This window comes from Sorex araneus, chromosome 5 (assembly GCF_027595985.1).
Source record: "Sorex araneus isolate mSorAra2 chromosome 5, mSorAra2.pri, whole genome shotgun sequence".
In the NCBI taxonomy this organism is placed as follows: domain Eukaryota; kingdom Metazoa; phylum Chordata; class Mammalia; order Eulipotyphla; family Soricidae; genus Sorex; species Sorex araneus.
The window spans coordinates 213,790,014-213,812,696 of NC_073306.1; the positions used below are offsets into that span (position 1 = coordinate 213,790,014).

The 22,683-nt window shown below is 44.0% G+C and overlaps 1 protein-coding gene across 4 annotated transcripts in view; it reads left to right on the top strand.

The window, feature by feature from the left end:
- Positions 1-22,683, top strand: part of GRID2 (glutamate ionotropic receptor delta type subunit 2) — a 1,314,711-nt gene that overhangs the window by 939,332 nt on the left and 352,696 nt on the right. For all 4 annotated transcript variants that reach the window (XM_055138199.1, XM_055138197.1, XM_055138198.1 and 1 more), the window contains one exon: positions 13,364-13,465. In XM_055138199.1, coding sequence (XP_054994174.1) covers positions 13,364-13,465 — 102 coding nt within the window. The remainder of the gene's footprint in view (positions 1-13,363; positions 13,466-22,683) is intronic.

Consider the following 22,683-nt stretch of genomic DNA (forward strand, 5'->3'; position numbering starts at 1 on the left):
CCAACTGACCTACATCCGATCAATGGGTCTGTTCTATCATCTGTCCAAATTAGTGCAGTTATAGTACCTGCCTGACTGAACTGTCGTAAAAAGTTGGATAATAGCCAGGATTTGGCTCTATGTCAATCTCCTAGAATATTTGCCACAGATGTGACCCACCACCATGGTATGAAGGCAGCCAGGAGCTCGTCTGGAAGAACCGACCGCCCGGGATGCGGGAATTCCACTCGGACAGTCACAGAAGTGAAGGCAACAACTACCCGTCCCTCCGCTCACCGCCATAGGACAAGCAAGTTAGGGCGGGGGCTGGCGGCTGGCTCCCCCAAGGGCCATTTGCCCCGCCAAAGAATGGGGCCAGGCAAGTCGCAGGGCCGGGGGGAGTGGCTCATCACTGGGAAGGTCTGTACAAAGGCTCTGGCAGTGTTAGGGGGCCGGAGGCTGAGAGGGGAGGGAGGGGGGAGGAGAATTGGGGATGGATAGACATGGGGAGATTCTTAGAAATTTCAAAAAGTGGAAAATGTTAAATCCTTGATCATTATCACGAAGAGCTCCTCCCTCTGCACCCTGGAGTGATGAGAACTGCAAGTTCACAGTCCACGCCAGAACTACACAAACTAGGGGCCGGAGAGGCAGTGCCCCACCCAGGCGCCGTCTTGCTCGAAGCTGTTTCGGTCCCCAGCACCATAGCCCTTCCCTCAGCCCCCTCAGGAGCCACCACCGAGCTCCGAGCTTCCAGGGAGCCCTTCGGCATCCAGCTGTGGCCCCCAAATCAAAACCACAGGAAGCTCAGCTACTGACTCACCTTCTTCCGTAATCAGGAAGGAGAGAGGACACAATGCTTGATCCTGTGAAAATCACAAATATCTGATGCAACAAATATTAATGATAAGGTCTGTTTAAAGGTTGATCATTATTTACTGTGAGGAGAAGGACGTTACATTGGAGAGAGTGGATGATGACCAATAAAGATGTTCATACAGCTGTGGAGATGGACACGATCTAAAGGATCACAAAACTAAATCCAGCCATTCAGCGGAGAATGGTAAATGACTAAGGCTCTGCCTGTCACAACTGTACATTCCGGGGACAGAGAGACGGCAGCGGTAGGGTGCTTCCCTTGCATGCAGGGCACCCAGATTCAATCCCCACTGCCACATTTGGTTCCTTAGCCCTTCACGGCTGATTTTAAAATAGCAATCCCAGGGCTGGAGTGATAGCACAGCGGGTAGGGCGTTTGCCTTGCACTCGGCCGACCCGGGTTCGGATCCCAGCATCCCATATGGTCCCCTGAGCACCGCCAGGGATAATTCCTGAGTGCAGAGCCAGGAGTAACCCCTGTGCAGAGCCAGGTGTGACCCCAAAAAATAAAAAATAAAATAAAATAGCAATTCCCTTTAAAATGTTTCAAGGTACAATTTAATGAAAGTGAAGAATATTTTGCATCTTTATTAGGTTACAATCACTAAATTTTGGGGAAGATATTAGAAAAATAGGGTACTCATTAGAAATGAAAGACAATTTAATGTAATTTGAGTAAGAAAAATCACCTTGGATAACCACAAACGTTGTTAAGGGTACTGTAAGAGTTTAGTACTGGCTCAGCTTGGGGATATTTATTCACCTAGCTTGAACTACAGACCCCAAAGTGTAGAAGTATGACCAGGAGAGCAAATATTTGTCCTGGCATTCATGCATTAGGTATCTGTTGAGACCTGTCAGTACTGTGATCAGAGCTAGGTGCTTGAATGCACAGCAGACGACGTCTCTTCAGCGAGCACTCGCCTCCTCTGCTGTTCAGTACAAGAAAACAACCTGCTTCCGGGAGAAAGTATCAGCACCTCTTAGTAGCCGAGTTTTTCTGGTGGGATCCAGCAGACAGCCGTGCTCGGGCTGACGGAGCCCAGGAGTCTCCCTGTGCGTGGGTCATTCAGGGTGTGAGTTAGAAAATTATCTCAGTCTCAGAGGCTGACTGAAGCAAGAAAAGAAAAGGGGCACAAAGAATTAATGACGCTATGCCTTGCCCCCTGGAGATTCTGGTCCAGGGTTGAGGCTGGCTGGGCCTTTGCACTTCCAGGTTTGCAAATGATCCCAATGTGCCACTGAAGGTGACGGTGGCACTGACCAGCGTGCTGGGTCCCTGAGTGCCCAGGGACGCGGACGGTGGAGATGGGCAGGAGCAAGCAGGGCTGGCCCTTCCTTAGCCCTCCTGTGCCCAGCCCAGTCTAGGCCCTGGCCTGTGTCGGGGTCAGAGCCCCTTGCCCAGACAGGCCTCCCCAGGGCCCCGGGACGGAGACAGCCCGGCGTCTGGGAACTCCAGAGCGCGCGGTGCTGGCGGTGGAGAGGGCCCCGGCGTGCGGGGAGGGTGGCCCTGCGGAGAGCAGGTCCTTGCACACCCCAGTACACCTCAGTCAAATGCCATCTGGCCACCGAGAGCGTCTATGACTGTTCAAGCCGCCTTCGGGTGTCTGGAGTAACTTCCTTAGCCGCTTCCCAGCGTTCTTGTCCCAGCAGTGAGACTTCCGGTGCCTGGTTTCGCTCAATGGGGGAAAAAAATCCTCAGAGACTCTCGCCACTGTTCTGTGGGGTCAGACGCAGCGTTGCCTGGGCACGGGATTGGCATGGAGGGAGATAAGACTCAGCCTGGGCCATGCTCAGCTGCGCTCTGCCTTAAAATAATAATTATAATTAATAATAATAATAATAATAATAATAATAATAATAATAAATAACAACAAGGGGCTGCGATTCACAGAGCTTTTGACGGTGAGTCTTACACATATGTGTCCCACCACCAGGCCTGCACACCCCCCCCCCCGCCCCAGCTCTCCCCCAGCCCCTCCCTCCCTCCCTCCCACAAGGTGCAAAGCTCAGCCACTGCACTTCAGCTCTTGGCTGTTGTGGCATCTGCACTTTGGTTTACAGCTACGTGTTTTCTCACTTTTTAATTTTCTCTCCTTTTTGCTTTCTTTCGCTCCATCCATTTTCTTTCTGTTTTCCTATATCTTTATCTCTCCCGTTCCCTCTTTCTCTCTCCTCTGTAAAAAATACAAGCACACACACGCGGAAGAGTGATGTGATGATGTGTGTTTGCGGGCTCTCGGGGCGGCTCTCTCTCTCTCTCTCTCTCTCTCTCTCTCTCTGCTTGAGTTCGGTGCTCTCGAGGTGCTGTGTATGGACCGGATCGGGATGACTCCTCCTCGTGCTCTGCTTCTGTGTGTGCCGCTGTGCTCTCTTCTGTCTGTCTCTCTATCTCTGACTCTGTCTCTGTCGTCTCTCCTCTGCTCTCTTCCGACCTCTCTACCGATGTCTCATCTGATCTTTCTTCTTCCGACCTCCCTCTCTGGAACCCTCTCGCTTTCACTTCTGACTGACTCTCACTTCTGACTCTGACCCCTCCTTCTGACTCTGACCCCTCCATCTGACTCTGACCCTTACTTCTGACTCTGATCTGGATTCTCTCTCGCTCTCACTTCTGACTCTGTCTCTTACGTCTTACTCTGACCCACTCCGCTCTTACAGTGGTAGTTTATACAGCAATCACATAGAGTGGTGACACAAAGGTGGGTTCAAAATTAACAAATCAACAAAGAGGGGTAACCCAGATAAATCCGGAGCCGCTGAGCGTGAAGCGGACCCTCTGCGCCTAAAGACTTTGAATCCAGAGATCTAACACATTCGGGCATCCAGCGCAGCATCTAATAGCAATGCACTGGGACTGTGAACTGGGCTCCAACTCTGTGCTGCCAGGGGGTGGATTTTTTTCCTCCCCATCCTGTCTTCCTGCACGGAAAACGGTGGGTTGGCAGCACCCTCGTGGCAGGCGCCATCTTCTAAGACTCCAAACCCAGAGGTATTCGGTTTTTACTCTTGGGGCTCCTAGGAACTCATGGGAAGAGGGCATAACTGGCACACCCTCGACCCAGATAAATCCAGAGCCGCTGAGCGCGAATCAGACCCTCTGCGCCTAAAGACTTTGAATTCAGAGACTTCTTACAGCAATGCACTGTGAGCTGGGCTATGCAATTTCTGGCAGAATTTTCCCTGGGCTCTATACAGAAATCCAAAACCGCGCAACTTAACATTTATAATTGTCAGCAATATGAAACGGTTCCTTTTGAACAGGTCTGACTTGGGGGGGAAACTCCAAATAATAACAGTAAATTTTTGTTGAAATATTGAAGGTTATTAATGTAGCAGCCACCTCTCTGGACTGTGAACTAAGCAAAAGCCCCACGCTGGCCGATGCGGCGTGGCGTACACCATACTATGAGGCGCGGGAAGGGGGATGAGGGGGAAAAAAAAAAGGGAAAAGGAAAAAGGAAAAAAAAAAAAGAGAGTCATGTACTTGTAGCAGTGGGGCTCCATATCTCTTCATTTTCAGCAATGGAAAACTAATTATCAAATGCTTCCTTGGTAGTAGGTCTGTCTCTCTTGGGTGGAAACTCCAACAACTATAGTGAGTTTTGTGTTGAATTATGGAATGTAATCAAGGTAAAGAGAAAATGAAGTGAAATTCATTAGTTATACAGTAGGGGGTGGGGGTGGGAGTATACTGGGGTTTTTGGTGGTGGAATATGGGCACTGGTGAAGGGATGGTGTTTGAATATTGTATAACTGAGACATAAACCTGAGAACTTTGTAGCTTTCCACATGGTGATTTAATAAAAAGTTAAAAAAAAACAAAGAGGGGTAAGACCACTCCTCCAGAAGATTAACAAAATATCATCTAAGGAGATTACTCCAGATTACTAGGAGATCCTTTTTAAGGGTGGGATCCCATCCAGGGTGTGTGCTTTTCTTCCTTCGTCAGCTAGTAATCCACTTAAATAATTATAGTAAATTTACTTCTAATATTTCTAGCAATGTCATTCTGTATGAGCACAGTAAGAGATATATCAGACTTGAAGTCTGGTTCTTCCTGAGGACATTCACTATATATTCCAGACCACAGTCCTCGGGCCAGGTTAGTTTTCCTAACCCCAGCAAGGTCCTAGTCTCGTTGTTACTTTTGGATCATAACAGCATTTGTCTATGACCATGCTTTCAACTTATAGTTGAGTATTGTGGCGCTTTGGCCTGGCCCATTTCGATGCCAGGGTAGCTCACAGCTTGCCCTGGGTCCATTCCATCCCTCATCAGGACCCTGCTTTGGGGTACTAGGAACTAAGGGCAACTGAGTGGAGAAATCAGATGCCCCTTCCTTTTTTCTTTCTTTTCTTTCCCTCCCTTCCTCCCTTTCCATGTTTTCCTTCCTTCCTTCCTTCCTTCCTTCCTTCCTTCCTTCCTTCCTTCCTTCCTTCCTTCCTTCCTTCCTTCCTTCCTTTATCTTTTTCTCTTTTCTTCTTTCTTTTTCTTTCTCTCTTTTTCCTTCTTTCTTTTTCTTTCTCTCTTTCCTATCAACCAAAAGCTTTCCTGGGAAGGAGAGAGAGCTGAACCCACAGCCCCTTCCCGGCTGTGCATGTTCTCGTGCTCACGAATGCCCGAATGCCCGGTGGCCTGTGGGCTGAGTCAGCGTCTGCAGAACCCCCGGCTGAGTTCTCGGCAGTGAGCAGATGCAGTTGCTTTCTGGACACAGTCTCAGAGCAGGCCGCAAGCTTCAAGCAGTTTCCAAACTTAGACAGAGTTTTCTTTCTTATCCCGAACAGCGACCAGTGAAAATAGCACGAAATAAGAATAAGAGGGAATGAGAAGAGCATCCGTGTTGTTCAGGGGGGGGGGGGCTCGCCTCTGGGCAGTGTGTAGCCCCGCACCCTCTCCACGGGAGCAGCCGCGTGCAGGCTCTGTGTCTATCTTGGCACCCTGCTTTGCTGCTGCTTAGTATCATTAGGGTTTTGTGTGTTATATTTAGTATAATCTGGTAGACTTGGGCCTAAGGCCCTGAAGAGATTCCCAGTTAAGTGAATTGCTATTGTGTTTTGTTTTTTCACTTGCCGGAATTTCATGAGAGTCACTTTGGGACAGAGGGAGATACGTGTGTCTCTCCATATGTAGGTCTCTCTGTATAGACTACTCATATTTGTGTTGTTCTTATGTGAATCAGTCACAGGTTAATCTTTGGCGTTTACATTGTCGCTCAGTACAGCAGTTCCTCACTTTTAGCAGAAATTCCAGGGAGAAAAAGGAGGTGAAAGCAGGCATTCCTTTTCTTACTGTACAAATGCATTTCTGAAGAGAGTGCAAGTGCTGAGGCCGTCTAACGTAAGGAATGAGCCTGCTCCACGGTAATGACCAAGCTGTAGAATGGGCTCTCGGGAGGATATCATCCCTGAGGGAACAAGTTGTAACAGATGTCACCTATTGTGCAGGTGGAAATGCCATAAAGAAAATTATTATTGGCGAGATTGCTGGCACACTACCTGCCTACACGTATCAAAAGGAAGCATTAGAATCTGGTACTATCAAACATGGACTTGAGTCAACCTGCCAAATGTGTGTTTTTATATTCTCTATCCTTTTATAGAAGTAATATCTAGCAAATCAGTGTGCTGTGCTTCGAAACGACTAGTTTCCATCCATTTCTCCTGCATCTCTCTGTTTCTTCTTTTTCCTTTGAAAATAGAAAAATAAAAAAAAAAAGAAAAGAAAAGGTGCTCGGAGCACAGCCGCCTGCCCTCCGCCACCCCCACTGGAAGGAGATGCCTTACACCCTGCAGTGGGAGCTTTGGCACAAGAGCCAGAGTCCTCTGGAACACGTGAATACTAGCTAATAAACCTAGAAAATTCCATTTGGTATTCTATTAAGAGCTCTCTTGACTCCTGTTACTAAAGCCTACAAACTATCGAGCGGAAAATTAAAGTTGAACAGTTCAGGTTTTTGACACCATGACATTGCCTGAAAGAAATAGGGATGCGAAAGCCAGCTAAATGTCATCCTTTAAAGCTCACAGACAAATGAAAAGTCAAAGCAGGCGAGGAAACAGTAGCTGGTGCCGCCTGCCCGGTCCCTGAGGCCCTAACCGGGGGTTAGACTCCTGTTCTTATCACAGGACCATACACATGAGTTTTGACATTGAGCCAAAGAAGCTACAAGACTTTCTTACTAAGGACCTAATGAGGGGAAAAATTAAAGCACTAGCATTATTAATGCTTTACAGTGACTGCAGGCATTGGCCAAACTACTATAGGATGAGATACGTCCATTGGAATATATTTAAATGATTCTTATTTTCTTTTATTCCCTCTGTTTTCTTTTTTTTGCTTTTTGGGTCACACCCGGTGATGCACAGGAGTTACTCCTGGCTCTGCACTCAGGAATTACTCCGGGCGGTGCTTAGGGGACCATATGGGATGCTGGGATCCGAACCCAGGTCAGCCGCTTGCAAGGCAAACGCCCTACCCGCTGTGCTATCGCTCCAGCCCCTCCCTCTGTTCTCTTAGTCTGAACTTTTTTGTTCTTTCATTTTGTTCTGGGGGGGCCACACCCAGTGATGCTCAGGGGTTCCTCCTGGCTCTGATCTAAGGGAAAACTCCTGGAGGTGTGTGGAGGACCATTTGGGTTGCTGGGGATCAAAGGGTCAGCTGCTTGCCGGGCAGTCGCCTGGCCGCTGTACTATTGCTCCAGCCTCTCTCAGAACTTTCAAATCATTGGAGATTGTGAATTTTGTTTTGTCATCAGAACTATGACTTTCTCTAAATCTTCAGAGCTTCAGGGGCCACTTTTATGATTTTTTTAATTGAATCATGCCTCAGAAAATCAAGTATCTCAGAATCATAAAAAACCTACAAAACGCTACTTCAAGAAATGAAACAGGACACAAGGAAATAGAAACACCTCCCCTGCTTTGGGAGAATTAACATTGTCAAAGTGATAATACTCCCCAAAGCATTATACAGATTTAATGCGACCCCTATAAGGATGCCCAAGACATTCTTCAAAGAAATTGATCAAACATTCCTGAAATTCATATGGAACAAGTGAATTATCTCTATTAGTCTATAATTTTCTTAAACAACTCCCCCCCAACACATACACATATACACACACAATAAAAATAAAAACAAGTGTACCACCTGAGAAAAATAACCTCTTTCACATAGCCAGAAAAACTATGGCAAAGAAATTTCAAACAGTGAAGAGGGAGAAATTGTTAGGTAAGTCTCACACTTGAAGAAACGTAAAATGATCCAGGTTTTCAATCTGACAATCCTGAAAGAAGTATCACCCATTGTAAAAACAAATTCAATCTGGATTTCCATGAAACTAACTTATTTCTATTGGTTACTATTGAAAGGAGTTATCGGCAAACAGAATACCTCAAAATAAATCTCAAGGAGATAAATGGGTATGAATAGAAATTAAGAAATCTTAAATCTTGGCAAACCCTTCATAAGATGTTGGTAATCCACATTCTTCATGTGTTTATACCCTCATTCATTTCTTAAATAATTTTATGAGAAATAATTGACACATTGCAAACAGCTTAAGGTTCTCATCATATACCATAATAATTTGATTTGTGTGTGCTGTAAATGATCACCACAATAGATTCCGCTAACTGAATCAGAGTAGATCCAGTTACCTTCTCCTGCAGAAGCAAGTCAGGGAGGAAGGAAAGGGGGAAGCGTCCTGCTTACGGTGAGAGCACAAGGCTTTACTGTCTCAACAACCTCCCACGTACTTTGAACAGTTCTCGTGTATCACGATGTCTATTGGACCTTGGGTACCAGTTCCTCACGTAACTGCAAAGGGCCACCTTTCCGCCTCTTCCCTCTGATGCCGTTCACTCTCCATTGCTTCAGCTCTGATCTTTCCTTGAGTTTTGTTCTTTGACTGGTTTGTGTATCCTACATGTTTGTCCTTCTCCCTCTCTTATTTCAGTAGGCACATTGTCTTCAAAGTCTATCCGTACTGCTGTAATATGACATCCTCAGTTTTAGGGCTAAATAATATTACATATATAATATATACACACGGCTGACCCGGGCTCAGTTCCTCTGCCCCTCTAAGAGAGCCCCGCAAATTACCAAGAGTATCCCGCCCGCATGGCAGAGCTTGGCAAGCTCCCCTTGCGTATTGGATATGCCAAAAATGGTAACAACAAGTCTCACAATGGAGACGTTACTGGTGCCCACTCGAGCAAATCAGTGAACAACCAGCACGACAGTGCTCCAGTGCTAATATATCTGTATATATGTCATGTCACATTTTCTTTGTCTATCTGTGGAGACTTAGGTATGTTATTTCACATTTTTACTATTGCAAGTAAAACTGGAATGAATGAATGAATGAATGAATGAATGAATGAACAGGGGCAGGTTTTATATATATATATATATATATATATTTGTACATATATATAGTGGTTTTATTTTGAAAGTTATATACCAAATGGAATGTTGTTTTTTATGTTAGCTACATTTTTGTTTGTTCTAAGGATACTCTCTTCTGTTTCCATAGTGACTGACCCAACTTATATTCCCACTAAGAGCATACAAAGGTTTGCCTTTTTGACATCCTTGTCATATTTTCTCTCTTTTTAAACAAAATTTATGATAGCCTGACAAGATGAAGGTACTATCTCAGGCTTTTATTTGAATTTTTTGGATTAGTGATTATGATTGCAATATATAATATATATCTTCTCATATGCCTTTTAGCTATGTTTATTTCGGAAAATGCCAACTTAGCTCTATTTTTTATAAGATTGGTTTTCCTTTTTGTATTAGATTTATGAATTCTTTGTAGATCTTTGGATGATTCTTTATCAGACATATGATTTGCAAATATCTTTTTACCTTCAGTAAATTTCCTTTTCAATTTGTTGAAGATTTCTGTACTGGGCAAAATATTTTTAGCTTCACTTGCATATTTTAGCTTTTTGTCTTTGTTTTTGAGACACTCCCCAAACATACCACTAGGACTGATGAGGAGGACCTTACCACCTCTATTTGCTTTAAGAAGTTTGGGGGGTGAGGGGGTGTCAGAGCCACAGTACAGCAGGTAAGGTACCTGCCTTGCAGTCATATGACCCAGGTTCAGTCCCCGTCACCCCACTGATACCCCAAACCCGCCAGAATTGTTTCCTGCATACAGAGCCAGGATGAGCCCTGAGCCCCGCAAAACAAGGTTTATGGTGTTAAAGTCTTACATACAAGTCTGTAAGGATTTTTTTTTACTTTCCTCTAAGATATTCATTTTCTTTCTCTGGTCACCTGTTCACACATCACTTGTGGGAGGTCCTCTCCATTGTTTTGGTTCCCTTCCCATAATAATGTAACACGTTAACTCCCTTCTCACAATAATAAAACAATGATATTATAAAACCCTTTAACCGTATGCACAGGGGTTATTTTTTGGTTCTCTGTTCTGATGACTTATGTGTGTGTTGTGTTAATAATATATCCAGTTTTGAATATTATCATTTGTTATGTAGTATGGAAGTGTGGTGTATGTCACGAGTGTTGCTATTTATTCTCAAGTTTTCCTTAGAAATTGGAATCCCTGTAGTTCCTTTTAAGTGTTAGAATTATTTTTCCTGTTTATATGAAAAAGCTATTGGCATTTCAGTAGAGATTGCGTTAAGTGTGTAGAATATTTTGGGTAGTATGGAAACGCTTAAGAATTATTCTTCCTATCTGTGAACACATAATACCATATGATAATATCTTCTTTGATTTCTTTCTTTTATGTCTTGTTCTTTTCAGTTCATATATCTTTTACCTCTTTAGATACATTTATTCTGTGTAATTATTACATTTGATGCTTTCACATATGGGTTTTACTTATTTTAATTTATCACTGTCACTGTCACTGTCACCCTGTTGCTCATCGATTTGCTCTAGCGAGTACCAGTAATGTCACCATTGTGAGACTTGTTACTGTTTTTGGCATATCGAATATGCCACGGGGAGCTTGCCAGGCTCTGCCATACGGGCAAGATACTCTCGGTAGCTTTCTGGGCTCTCCGAGAGGGGCGGAGGAATCGAACCAGGGTTGGCTATGTGCAAGGCGGATGCCTGCCACTGTGCTATCGCTCGAGCCCATTTTAATTTATAAAATTTAAATTTCGTGTATAGACGTGTTACTGATTTTTATGTTAAACTTGTATCTTTAGGTAAAAGAGATAGAAAGTGGTAAAAACATTTATCTGACACGCAGCCCAGCCCTGGCTCCATCCCAGCCACGCGTGGTCCCTGGGCCCCAGCAGAAAGTAATAATAATATAAAATTAAACATAAAGTAAATTTTTATTCTTAATATACCTGCCACATTGAATTTTGGTACGTTTTAAATATTGTCTCTATGTAAAATTGTGTCATCTATAATAGAGAAAAATAATTCTCACTCCTTTTACTACTGACACTTACCCCGTCTCTCCTCAGTTTGTTTTAGATAGACCTAAAAGATTAAGGAACATCGTGAACGGTACAAAATTCACTGCCTATCTCTAGGGAAGATATTTATTTATCTGCCAATTCTAAATGGGTTTTTTTGTTGCTGTTATTTGAAACTATTGACTATAGTTATTTTTGAAAGAGGACATGTTAAGAAGATGGAAATTATTTTACAAAAATACATTTCGCAAAATGTTGTTGAAACAAGTTGAGTAACATAATTAGATATTTCTTAAATAATAGATATTTTGACTAGTCAATACAAAAACGTTTATGGTCAAGTTGGAATTAATAGATGCAATATATTTAGATAAATTGATAATTTGCCAAACTTAACCCATGAGAGACAATAAAAAAAAATTTCACTTCATTTAGACAGATTTGGGATATTCATTATGAATAGGATGATGTTCTAAAAGTTGTTTATTTAAATTCAGAATTAAATAAAGAATTAAATCATTGCAGAGAGAGTTACAAAAGGGGAATAATACATTGGAAATTTAGCTTTCTACTAAATATTATAGATGGCTTTCGTACAAATATTATCTGGTCTAGGAAATAAAATCTTCTTGTACAAGAAATTAGAAAACAGTTCCCATTAAGGAATGTAATTGAGTTCAGACTCTGGTTGACCTCAGAAGAGAACAAAAATTCAAAAGAAGTTTCCTAAGATTTTCATTTGGCAAGGGGTGACAGTATCTCTGGTAATGAGACTTTCAACACATTTGAATTTGCTAATTAGATCTATGTTCTAATTAGACTCTTTTTTTGTAACTAAGAATGACTTATCATTGTAAGAATGCGATGTGCTTTTACAGTTGAAACCACAGCTGCCTTTTCCAAATGATTAGAAATAAAATGCTTGCTTTTTGGTGGTCGTGTGACATTCTCTTAAAATATATTAAGTGCATTTTAGTTTCTTTAATTAGACATCTTTTGCAGACCTGAGACACACAGTTGGGTTTTAATAGGAAGCACCTAAATCATTTTTGTTGTTGCTGGCAACTTTGGAAGTCACAGACAAAATGCAATGCAAGAAAATAATGAGCACAAATAACCAGGTGTTGCTACAACCATTGAATGTGTCGAAATATTGGTTGATTTTAAGAAACAGACAACTGCAGTATCGGTGCCAAAATGTGAACTCTCACAGACCAGCCACCAGGATTAATAATAGCATGACATTTCTTCCCAAGATATACATTAGTGCATTCTGTTTGCAACCTTGCCCTTTGAACAGCTAACACAAGGCACAGTCTTTTTTTATTTGCTCCTTATTTCTGAATTGAGAATCACCCAGTTTTATCCTGTAGCAATTTATAGGCAATGGTTTTAAAATTGGTAGCTCTCAGATTTATGTTATAAGAGATAAGGATGGCATAAGGATGTAAAATCAAACCTGTATTTTGGAGAATAAAGAGCAGTGAATCACTGCAACATTTGAAGGAAAAGACTGCTGTCAAAACTTCCAGGCAAATTGATAGCACTGACAAAAAAGGCAAATTATATTGTTTTATGTACTGTGACTACTTGCAAACAACAAAGCTATACACATGAATTTTTCCTCAAATAAAAGCAGTAGACCTTTGAAGCACATTAAAAATCTTGTAGTTTTTCCAATAAAACAGTATAAAGTCTAATTAAAACCATTGAAACTCTATGACAATCTAACTTTGTGCAGTAATTAATAAATCAAAACAGACGTTAAACTAGAATTATATGCGCTATTATTTTTCCAATTAGTGTGTTACCGGATCCGAGGTATATAGATATTTTATAACAACCCATTAAGTTCAGTATTCTTAATAAGGCAGCGGGATTACGGTGCAATCATATAGGATATATATGAGAATATTTAAAAGTGTGAAATGGCCTTTCTCATGGCTTTGTTTGCCGTTTCAGTGGGAAACATGCGGAAAACCCTTCCTATGTCAGTGGTTCCCAGATTATCACACAGTTCTAGAAAGGTCTCACTAGGCGATCCGATTCTTCTTTGGGCAGAAACGTGATCAGGTTGTTTTGTCTTTCAGCTGGGGTGCTGGAATCCCGTCACCGGCTTGAATGGGTCCCTGACAGACAAGAAACTGGAGAATAACATGCGTGGGGTGGTTTTACGTGTCGTGACTGTTCTGGTAAGTTTGAGTCAAGGCCTTGTGATCTGAGCTTCCAGACGTTATTTCACCCTTTATTTCTATATGCGTTATTAATGAAAGAAAAATATTCCATGAACTTTTAGCAAAGCACTTTTATTTGTGTGTGTGTGTGTGTGGGGGGGGGGGGGATACCAGGTGTTTAGGGCCACACCACGGTGCTCAGGGCTCACTCCCGGCTCTGTGCTCCGGGCTCACTCCTGACTCGTGCTCAGGGCTCACTCCCGGCTCTGGGCTCAGGGCTCACTCCCGGTGGTGCCTGGGGAACTAGACGAGGTGCTGAGGGTCAAAACCAAACCCACCTCAGCTAAGGCAAACAGCTTAGCCCCTGGACTCTCTCTGGCTCCTGAACTGTTAACAAATCCTACTGTCCAAGATATTTTTTGATAGTGATAGTTTCCATATTTAATTTTTATTAACTTGAATCAAATTTTTGCAGCTTCCTCACTCGATTGCAACAAAATGCATTAAATGCAAGAATATTTCATAACTATTTTACACCTAATTCTCATACTTCTACAGTTTTTTGGTAAGAGGCAAAGTAAAGATATTTTTACGTCATGTCTCTTTGCGATTCTGTAGTATTTAAACTCCTAATACCAGGCTGGGGGGAGTATAGAGGTTAGGAGGCTTGGCACACGCTCAGCGGGATCCACTCTCCCTAGCAGTCCCAGGAGTGGCTCCTCAGGGCCAGGGATAAGCCCTGAGAACTGCTAAGCGTGACCCCCAAATTCAAAAAGGAAAAAAAAATAGAAGATAATAATGGCAAACAAGGCAGGACACAATGTGTTATGATTAGCAATGCTGAAACTTCAGCAGATTCACACAACACTTTTCTGGGCCTACTTCAAAGGGAAAATTGTCTCATTGTTTAATAATATTTATTCCGTGTCTGCTGTATTGAAATTCACTGATTATTATTAGTGTTGCTGATTAATAAATAGGGAGATATAATTCTGTCTGTATGATGCTTCCCATCTGGTGATTTCATGATCATTAAATGGGATTGTGCACGTGGAACCTTTCTTATTAGTCCACTTATTATAAGATCAATAGAGAGCATCTATTATTTGCTCCTAATAAACACATAGAATAAGATGTTTTAGTAGAAATCCACTTTGGGACGGGAGGGGGGAGTTGTAAGCCCCATCTAGTGATACTCAGGGCTTCCTGGGGCTCTGTCCTCAGACGTCATCCCTGCCAGTGCTCGGGGACCTACACGGCTTCCGGGTCTAAGGAGGGTCAGCTGCCTGTGGTCGCTGCAGGGAAAGCAAGTGCCTGACCCCTGGACATTCCCTCGTCACCCTCTTGATTTACGAAGTTGTTTCTAACGCAGTTGTTCTGGACATACAATGTTCTCACACCAGCGCTGTGCGAGTTTCCCTCCAATGGCCCCAGCGGGAACATGATAATTTTCATTCATATTGCTTGCTACCACAAAATGGCAAGTGGAGTGGCCAGGAAATAGGTCAGTGAATCAGTGCGGGATGACGGATTCTTGTGTCACACGGTGCTGTTTCAAAAGTGACCGCCCGAGGACTCCCCGGGCCGTTGGTGCCGGCTGGGCCTTCTGTGTTACTGCTTTTGTCGCCGAGCTCTGTGCAGCTCCCCAGCAGATACGCTGTGTGCTCTGAGGGCAGTCGGCACTGGGGAATTCAGAGGAGGGTGTGATTCTGGAGCTGCAGAACCTGCCCCTTTCGGTGGCAGGGGGGGTCAGGCGCGGGGGCAGCTGGGCCTGGCATGATTCCACCGGTGCCATTTCAAAACGGGCTGCACTTCCAGCCGTGAGGTCCGTCTGCTGCACGTTTCGTTGGTTTGGCCCCTGTCCCGCCGGCTGAGTGCCGCCTGTGGACCTGGGCCCTGGAAATACTCTCAACAGTAAAACACTCAGAAGCCGAGCTGAGTAGTGGCTCAGGGAGGGCGTTTGCCTTGCACGTGACTGACCCAGGTTCCATCCCCGACATCCCGTAGCGTCTCCCAAGCCCCACCAGACGTGATTCCCTGAGCACAGATCCAGGAGTAAGCCCTGAGCACTGCTGGGTGTGGCCCCACACCTAAAAATAATGAAATACTTAGATGGACACTGTCTGTATAGCCATAGGCATGAGTCCTCTCTTACGATTGCAAGAGTTTCAGTCTTATGCTATGCTAGAGAGCTTTTCTAAACTTAATATTCCAGAGTTCTTTTCTTTTTCCACAATCACCCTGGTCCCATGGTTTTCCATCCTGATAATGATGGTTTCCTGCCCGCCTCAGTCCAACACCACAGCATTCTCTGAATCGCATCCTATTATACATCTGCTGCGTTCATCCATCGAGTCACACCTCCATTTCCGTTCATTGTCTCCACCAGCAAACTCAGCCAGAAATCAGAGGTCCGGGAAGCCAGAGATTGAAGATTGGAGAAGTCCACCTGCAGGTCGTTCCAGGCAAGGAAAGGCTCGGGGGAGAGGGAGGGGCTGAACGGACCATCAGGGTCACGGCCCCGCCCTGTAAGAGCTGCCTCTGGTCCTGATACAAATCCTAGAGTGGTGGTGGAGCAGCAAAATAGCCAATTCGATGTCCAAGCCCATCTAGAGGCAGGGAATGGTTCAACCCGAGGTCCTTTCTTTCAGGAGGCCGTTCTTAGGCCCCGATACTCTGCCTCTGGGGCTGCAGCAGACTTGATAGGCTTAAATGAAGTGTAGCATAAAGAAGCAGGTGTGAGCCTTTTCCCAAATATAATCCCATAGGAGTGCTCTGGAGAACGTATGGACTCAATCTGCCCCCCTCCGAGGGGGCCCCGTGAGGACAGCCATGTGCGAGGGCAGGAGAGTCTCTATCACTCTATTCTGGAGCTTTGTTTTATAGTCTCTGGTTGTTGGCCATTGATGGGATTACACTGCACCAGGGGCAGTTTCTGGGTGTGGCTGCCAAGCTACTGGAACATGGAGGATCTGGGTGGAGGAGGCCCAGTTCTGATACGAGCAGGCTTAGAGGTCTCAGCCCCGGATCCCACACACCTGGGTTCCTCTGCTGATCCCTTCATTCATGAGGCTCGTCGGAGCGTGTGGAGAGGGGCCTTGAGCATGGCTGTGGCTGGGTTCTGGAGGTCTTCCACTGCTGGGGCTCTGCTTGGGGAAGGGAGGGAAACTCAACCCTGACTCAACCCTGCCTGTGACTGAGAAGCTACTGGAAAGCCAAACAACCTTATAGTCTAGCCCACTGATGTGCCTAAAGCAGTACACATGTGTCTGGTTTTAACATACTTGCTTGTATTCTCTGATATACACTCTCCGTCCCTCTCAGAGAGCCCGGTAAACTACTGAGAGTATCCGGCCTGCACAGCAGAGCCTGGCAAACTCCCCATGGAGTATTCAATATGCCGAATACAGTAACAATAACGGGTCTCGTTCCCTTGACCCTAAAAGAGCCTCCAATGTGGCACCATTTGGAAGAAAGAGTAAGGATAAGCTGCTAAAATCTCAGTGCTGGGACGAGTGGAGAGTTACTGGTGCCCACTCCAGCAAATAGATGAACAATGGGATGATAGTGATATCTTTTATATTCTTTTATATTCAACCATCATGAAAGCCAAAGGAGTATTCCTGAGAAATGAGACATAAAATAAAATTCAGACCTACAATCTTGATTCCCCTGGCTAAACTCCTGTGTTTCTATATTTTACCTATTTATCTCTACTTTACACCAAGCAGGTTAGGAAGATTACTATAAGAAATATATTACACTTATTCACTCCATTTAACTTCTTTCGTTGCACAAGTTTGAATAAGTGAACAATTATTACTCAATTTTTTTACAGGGATTCACAAAAGTATTGAACATTTCACTGAATTATGAGTATAACCATAAAACTTAGAAAAATAAAGTGAAAAGTTAACATTTGGACAAAATGCTTAAGAAGGCATCTTTCAGTAATACTATCTGAACTATCTGAAAAGCATAAATTGGCATTTAGAAGAAGCTAATTCCTGTTTTCTAGATTTTATTTCGCTTCAAGCAGAAACATGAAATCTCTAGTGAAACATAATTTACTCACAAATTTTGTTAGAAAAATTTGTTGAGTGTCTTTTTCTAGGTAATTGGAGCATATACCAAATAAAAATACTGACCTTCAGCTCTCTTTTATTCTACCAGGACACTGTCTAAAGGACTTGCGATTGTTTTAAATCAATGGTAATATGCAGTGCACCATTCTTCACAAAAAAAAATCATAAACATCAATTAGTGAATCACTGTATCACTGCCATCCCGTTGATCATCGATTAGCTCAAGTGGGCACCAGTAACATCTCCATTGTGAGATTTGTTGTTATTGTTTTTGGCATATTGAAAATACCACGGGTAGCTTGCCAGGCTCTGTCATGCAAGAATACTATGGATACTCTTGGTACTTGCCGGGCTCTCCGAGAGGGATGAAGCAATCTAATCCAGGTCGGCTGTGTGCAAGTCAAACGCCCTACCTGCTGTGCTATTGCTCCAGCCCAATAAGTGAATAGAAATTTGAAGTTTGTGGTCCTGATTCTTCTGTACTTTTTAAATTAGAAATCAGTTTTTCACATTTTACTATCTCTCAAATAAAGATATTTCAGTTGATAGTTCCTTACATTTATAATTTGCCACAGTTTTGTTCTTACTAGAAGTAAGTAAAGCACTTGGAGCATCTTAAAATTTAAAACATTGTAAATTAGATAATACATCAATTGTATTTTGACAACTTTTAAGATATGATATATATTCCTAGAAAGTTAAATGCAACCTAATTATCAAGAAGAGGCCACAAAAAGAAAGACTATTTCAAATAATAGAGAGCGAAGACAATTTGAAAATTAGGATAGTAGTAAGAATGCCAATTTTTCTATTTTTTGAACAGTAGTCTATTTGTTTAATTTATTTAACCCCATACTGACAGCCTTGATTTCCTATAGTTTTTTTCTTTAATCACTGTGAGATACAGAGTTATAAAGCTGTTCATGGTCGGGTCACAGTCATTCAGTGTTTCAATACCCGTCCCTCCACCAGGGTACATTTCCCACCAGCAATGTTCCCAGTTTCCCTCCCACCCACCCTCCCCCAGCCTGTCTGTGGAAGCACTTTCCTCTCTCTCTCTCTCACTCTCTCTCTCGCTCTCTCTTTCTCTTGCTCTCTCTCTCGCTTGCTCCCTCTCTCTCGCTCTCTCTCTCTCACTCTCTCTCACTCGCTCTCCTCTCTCTTTCTCACCATTGGAGCATTATGGTTTACAACATACAGGTATGAGAGGTCACCAGGTTTGTTTGGAATCATGTATGTTTGCAGTACTGTTGCTGAGAGGCCATCCTGTTTTCCCTTACCTGTTTTCAGCATGCAGTTCATATCCAGAGTGATCATTTCCAACTCTTTGTCATTGTGGTCCCTTCTCTATCCCCGCTTCCCTCTCCCCCAGCATTTGAGGCAGGTACCAATTGTGGACCAGTCCTCCTGGCCCTAGTTTCTACTGTCCTTGGGTGTTGGTCTCATACTATATTATTCTTTAAAATCTCACAAATGACTCCAATCATTTATGTCTTTCTCCTTCTGACTCATTTCTCTCACCATGATATTCTCCATGCCCATCTGTTTATAAGCAGATTTCATTATTTCGTTTTTCCTAATAGCTGCATTGTATTCCATTGTATGGACGTACCATAGTTCCTTTAACCAGTCCTATGTTCTTGGGCACTCAGGTTGCTTCCAGATTCTGGCTAGTGTGAATAGTGTTGCAAAGAACAAAGACGTGCAAATAGCATTTCCCCCTGCGTGGTTTTGGCTTCGGGGCATATCCCAAGCAATCCTTGGGGAAAAAAAGTTGAGAGACATCATGTTCCCCAACTTCAAACTGTACTAGGAAGCAGTGGTAATTAAAACAGCATGGTATTGGAATAAAGAGAGACCTGCAGAATGATGGAATAGAGTTGAATATTCTGACACCAAACCTCAAATATACGATCACCTAATCTTTGGTAATCACAAAATCACGAATCACAAAATCCCCATTAATCATTGATTTCTCAAGCAGGCTCAGTAACCTCTCCATTTGTCCTTTCCCTGAAATCTTAGAAGTCTCTCTTGGCTCGGCCCTCCCAACGATGCCACATTGGAGGCTCTTTCAGGGTCAGGGGAATGAGATCCAGCTTGTTACTGGCTTTAGCATATGAATACACCATGGGGAGCTTGCAAGGCTGTCCCATGTGGGTAGGAAACTCTCAGAAGCTTGCCAGTTTCTCCCAGAGGGAGAAGTAGGCTACAAGATATCTGGGAGCTTGCTTTTAAGTCTCTGGGTGCTGACTGTTGATGGGATTACACACACCTGGGTTCTTCTGCCAGTACCTTCATGCATGACACCTGTCCGAACGTGTGGAGAGGGGCCTCCAGCATGGCTGTAGCTAGGTTCCGGTGGTCTTTGGCCGCCGGAAGCTCTGCTCGGGGTGGGAAGGGAAGCTGGAGCCCATCCCCTCCGAGGGGCCCCAGAGAAGACAGCCAGGCGTGCGGGCAAGAGATTCTTTTTATCTTTGATAAAGGAGTAAGAAATATGAAGTAGATTAAGGAAAGCCTCTTCAACAAGCGGTGCTCGGAAAACTGGGGTGCCACGTGCAAAAAATTGAACTCAGACTTCTGTCTAATGCCAAGCATAAAAGTCAGATCAAAATGGATTAAAGAACTTGATATCAGACCTGAGTCCATAAAACATATCGAGGGAAGTATGGGCAGAACCCTGCATGACACTGAAGCTAAAGGCACCTCCAAAGACGAAACACCACTGACCTAGAAAGTGGAAGCAAATGGGACGACATTAGACGGAGAAGCTTCTGCACTCAAAGGCAGCAATGGCCGAGGTGCAAAGACAGCCCACAGTCTGGAAAAATATACTTAGCCAATGCCCATCTGATAAGGGATTAATCACTGCATCACTGTCACCCGTTGTTCATTTGTTTAGTCGAGTGGGCACCAGTAATGTCTTCATCCCAGCCCTGAGATTTTGGCAGCCTCTCCTTACTCATTTTCCCCAATGATTAGAGGCTCTTTCAGGGACAGGGGAATGAGACCTGCTATTGTTACTGGTTTTGGCATATTGAATACACCACGGGGAGCTCGCCAGGCTCTGCCTTTAATATCCAAGGATTAATATCCAAGGTATGTAAGGCACTCGTAGAACTTTACAAGAAATCGCATCCAACAGCATCAAACAATGGGCAGAAGAAATAAACAGAAAGTTTCTCAAAGAAAAAATACAAATGGCCAAAAGACATATGAAAAAATTCCTGTAGTTTTTAAGTATCTACTTTCCTGAGGCCCTTGTGAGTTTGTTTGTTTCCTGCTAGGCCGGGGCCCCTGTGTAAGGCCCATTTCACAGATGTCTCCGAGCCAAAGTGTAGAACACTTCTGCAGACAGCGCTGAGACCTGCTTACACCCATCCAGACTGGCCAGGCAGTAGCCCACGGATTAGTGTTGCAGCTGGTGGGGAAAGTAGGGCAGGAGGAAGGGAGCCTGGGGGAAAGAGAGGACAGTGCTTCCCCTTCCGTGCCTCGCCCCTGCGGCCATGCAGGGAAATGGGTCTGGGATAGGTGCTCCAATCAAGGACAACCACACAGGTCACTCCTGCTCCCGCCCCCTAAGTCTCCCTGTGGACTCCGGCTGGCGTGAGGTGAGGAGCTGCTCTTGGCGGAAGAGGAAAAGTCAGTTCTCAGGGCCTTAGCGAGAGCACAGCGGGTAGGGCGTTTGCCTTGCACGCAGCCGACCCGGGTTCGATCCCCGGCATCCCATATGGTCCCCTGAGCACTGCCAGGAGTAATTCCTGAGTGCAGAGCCAGGAGTAACCCCTGAGCATAGCTTTGTGTGACCCAAAAAGAAAAAAAAAAAAAGAAAAGTCAGTTCTCAGCTCCGTATAGGCGTCTCAGGAGCACTGCACTCCCCTGGAGGAGAGAATTCGGGGAGCAGACAAAATAGTATAGATAGCACTGTAGCACTGTCGGCCTGTTGCTCGTCGATTTGCTCAAGCAGGCACCAGTAATGTCTCCATTGTGAGACTCCTGCCCACACGGCAGAGACAAAATAGTGAAGCAAAGTATTTTTTATTCAAAGAAATTTACTTAGGTGTGAGAGGATAGAGATGGGAGGGAGAGAGAGGGAGAGAGGGAGAGAGGGAGAGAGGGAGGGAGAGAGGGAGAGAGGGAGAGAGGGAAAGAGAGAGAGAGAAGTGCTCAAGAGAGAACTTGAGCACTTGAACTTGAACGTCCCGGGCGCCTTCTCTCAGAGAGGTTTTAAGAGCTATAGCTGCTTTCAAAGTGTCTCCCTATAATTTGTCTCACTTTTGGAATTTGGGGGGAACAATTCCCTTTTTCTTTTTTTATTAAAATTTTTATTAGTGAATCACTGTAAGGTACAGTTACAAACTTATGAACTTTTGTGTTTGCATTTCACTCATACAGTGACAGTTTACCCATCCCTCCACCAGTGCCCATTCTCCTCCACCAATGATCCTAGTATCCCTCTCACCACCCCCACCCCATCCCCCACCACCCCACCCTGCCCCTGTGGCAGGGCATTCCCTTTTGTTCTCTCTCCTTTAGGGTATTGTAGTTTGCAGTAGAGGTACAATTCTCTTTTCTTGTGACATTGCATCTTTTTTTTTTCTGAAATCATAAAAAGAAAAGACAGTATTATGTAATCCACCTTAAAAGACTAGCCTTGCTCTAAGGGATATTTATTGAGCATATATTATAAGAAAAGTATTGTACTAAATCCAGGGAAGCAAAGATAAACAAGATATATAGTCCCTGCTTTCAAGGGTCTTTATATTTAATCAAAATCATTGTAGATTCTATTAGAAAATAGAAAGTGTAAAGGACCCAGAATGAATACTATTCCATGGATTTTTGTTTTGACCCTGGATTTTTACTGCCTTGGATGCTTTCCCAACTTTGCCACTTACTGCGTTGCCTTGAGAAAAGCTATTTAAGAAAATTTATCTAATTTATTTAAGAAAAGCTATTTAAACTTCCCGTCTCCGTTCCTTATCTTTTAAAGATGAGTAACAGTGGTACCAATTGGCAGGTGCTTGTCCCACACGTGGCCCACTGGGTTCTCTCCGCAGTACCACATGTGGTTCTCCAAGCTTACCGGGCGGGAGCCCCGAGCACAGAGCCCAGAGTAAGCCCTGAGCAATGCTGGGTGTGGCTCAGAAA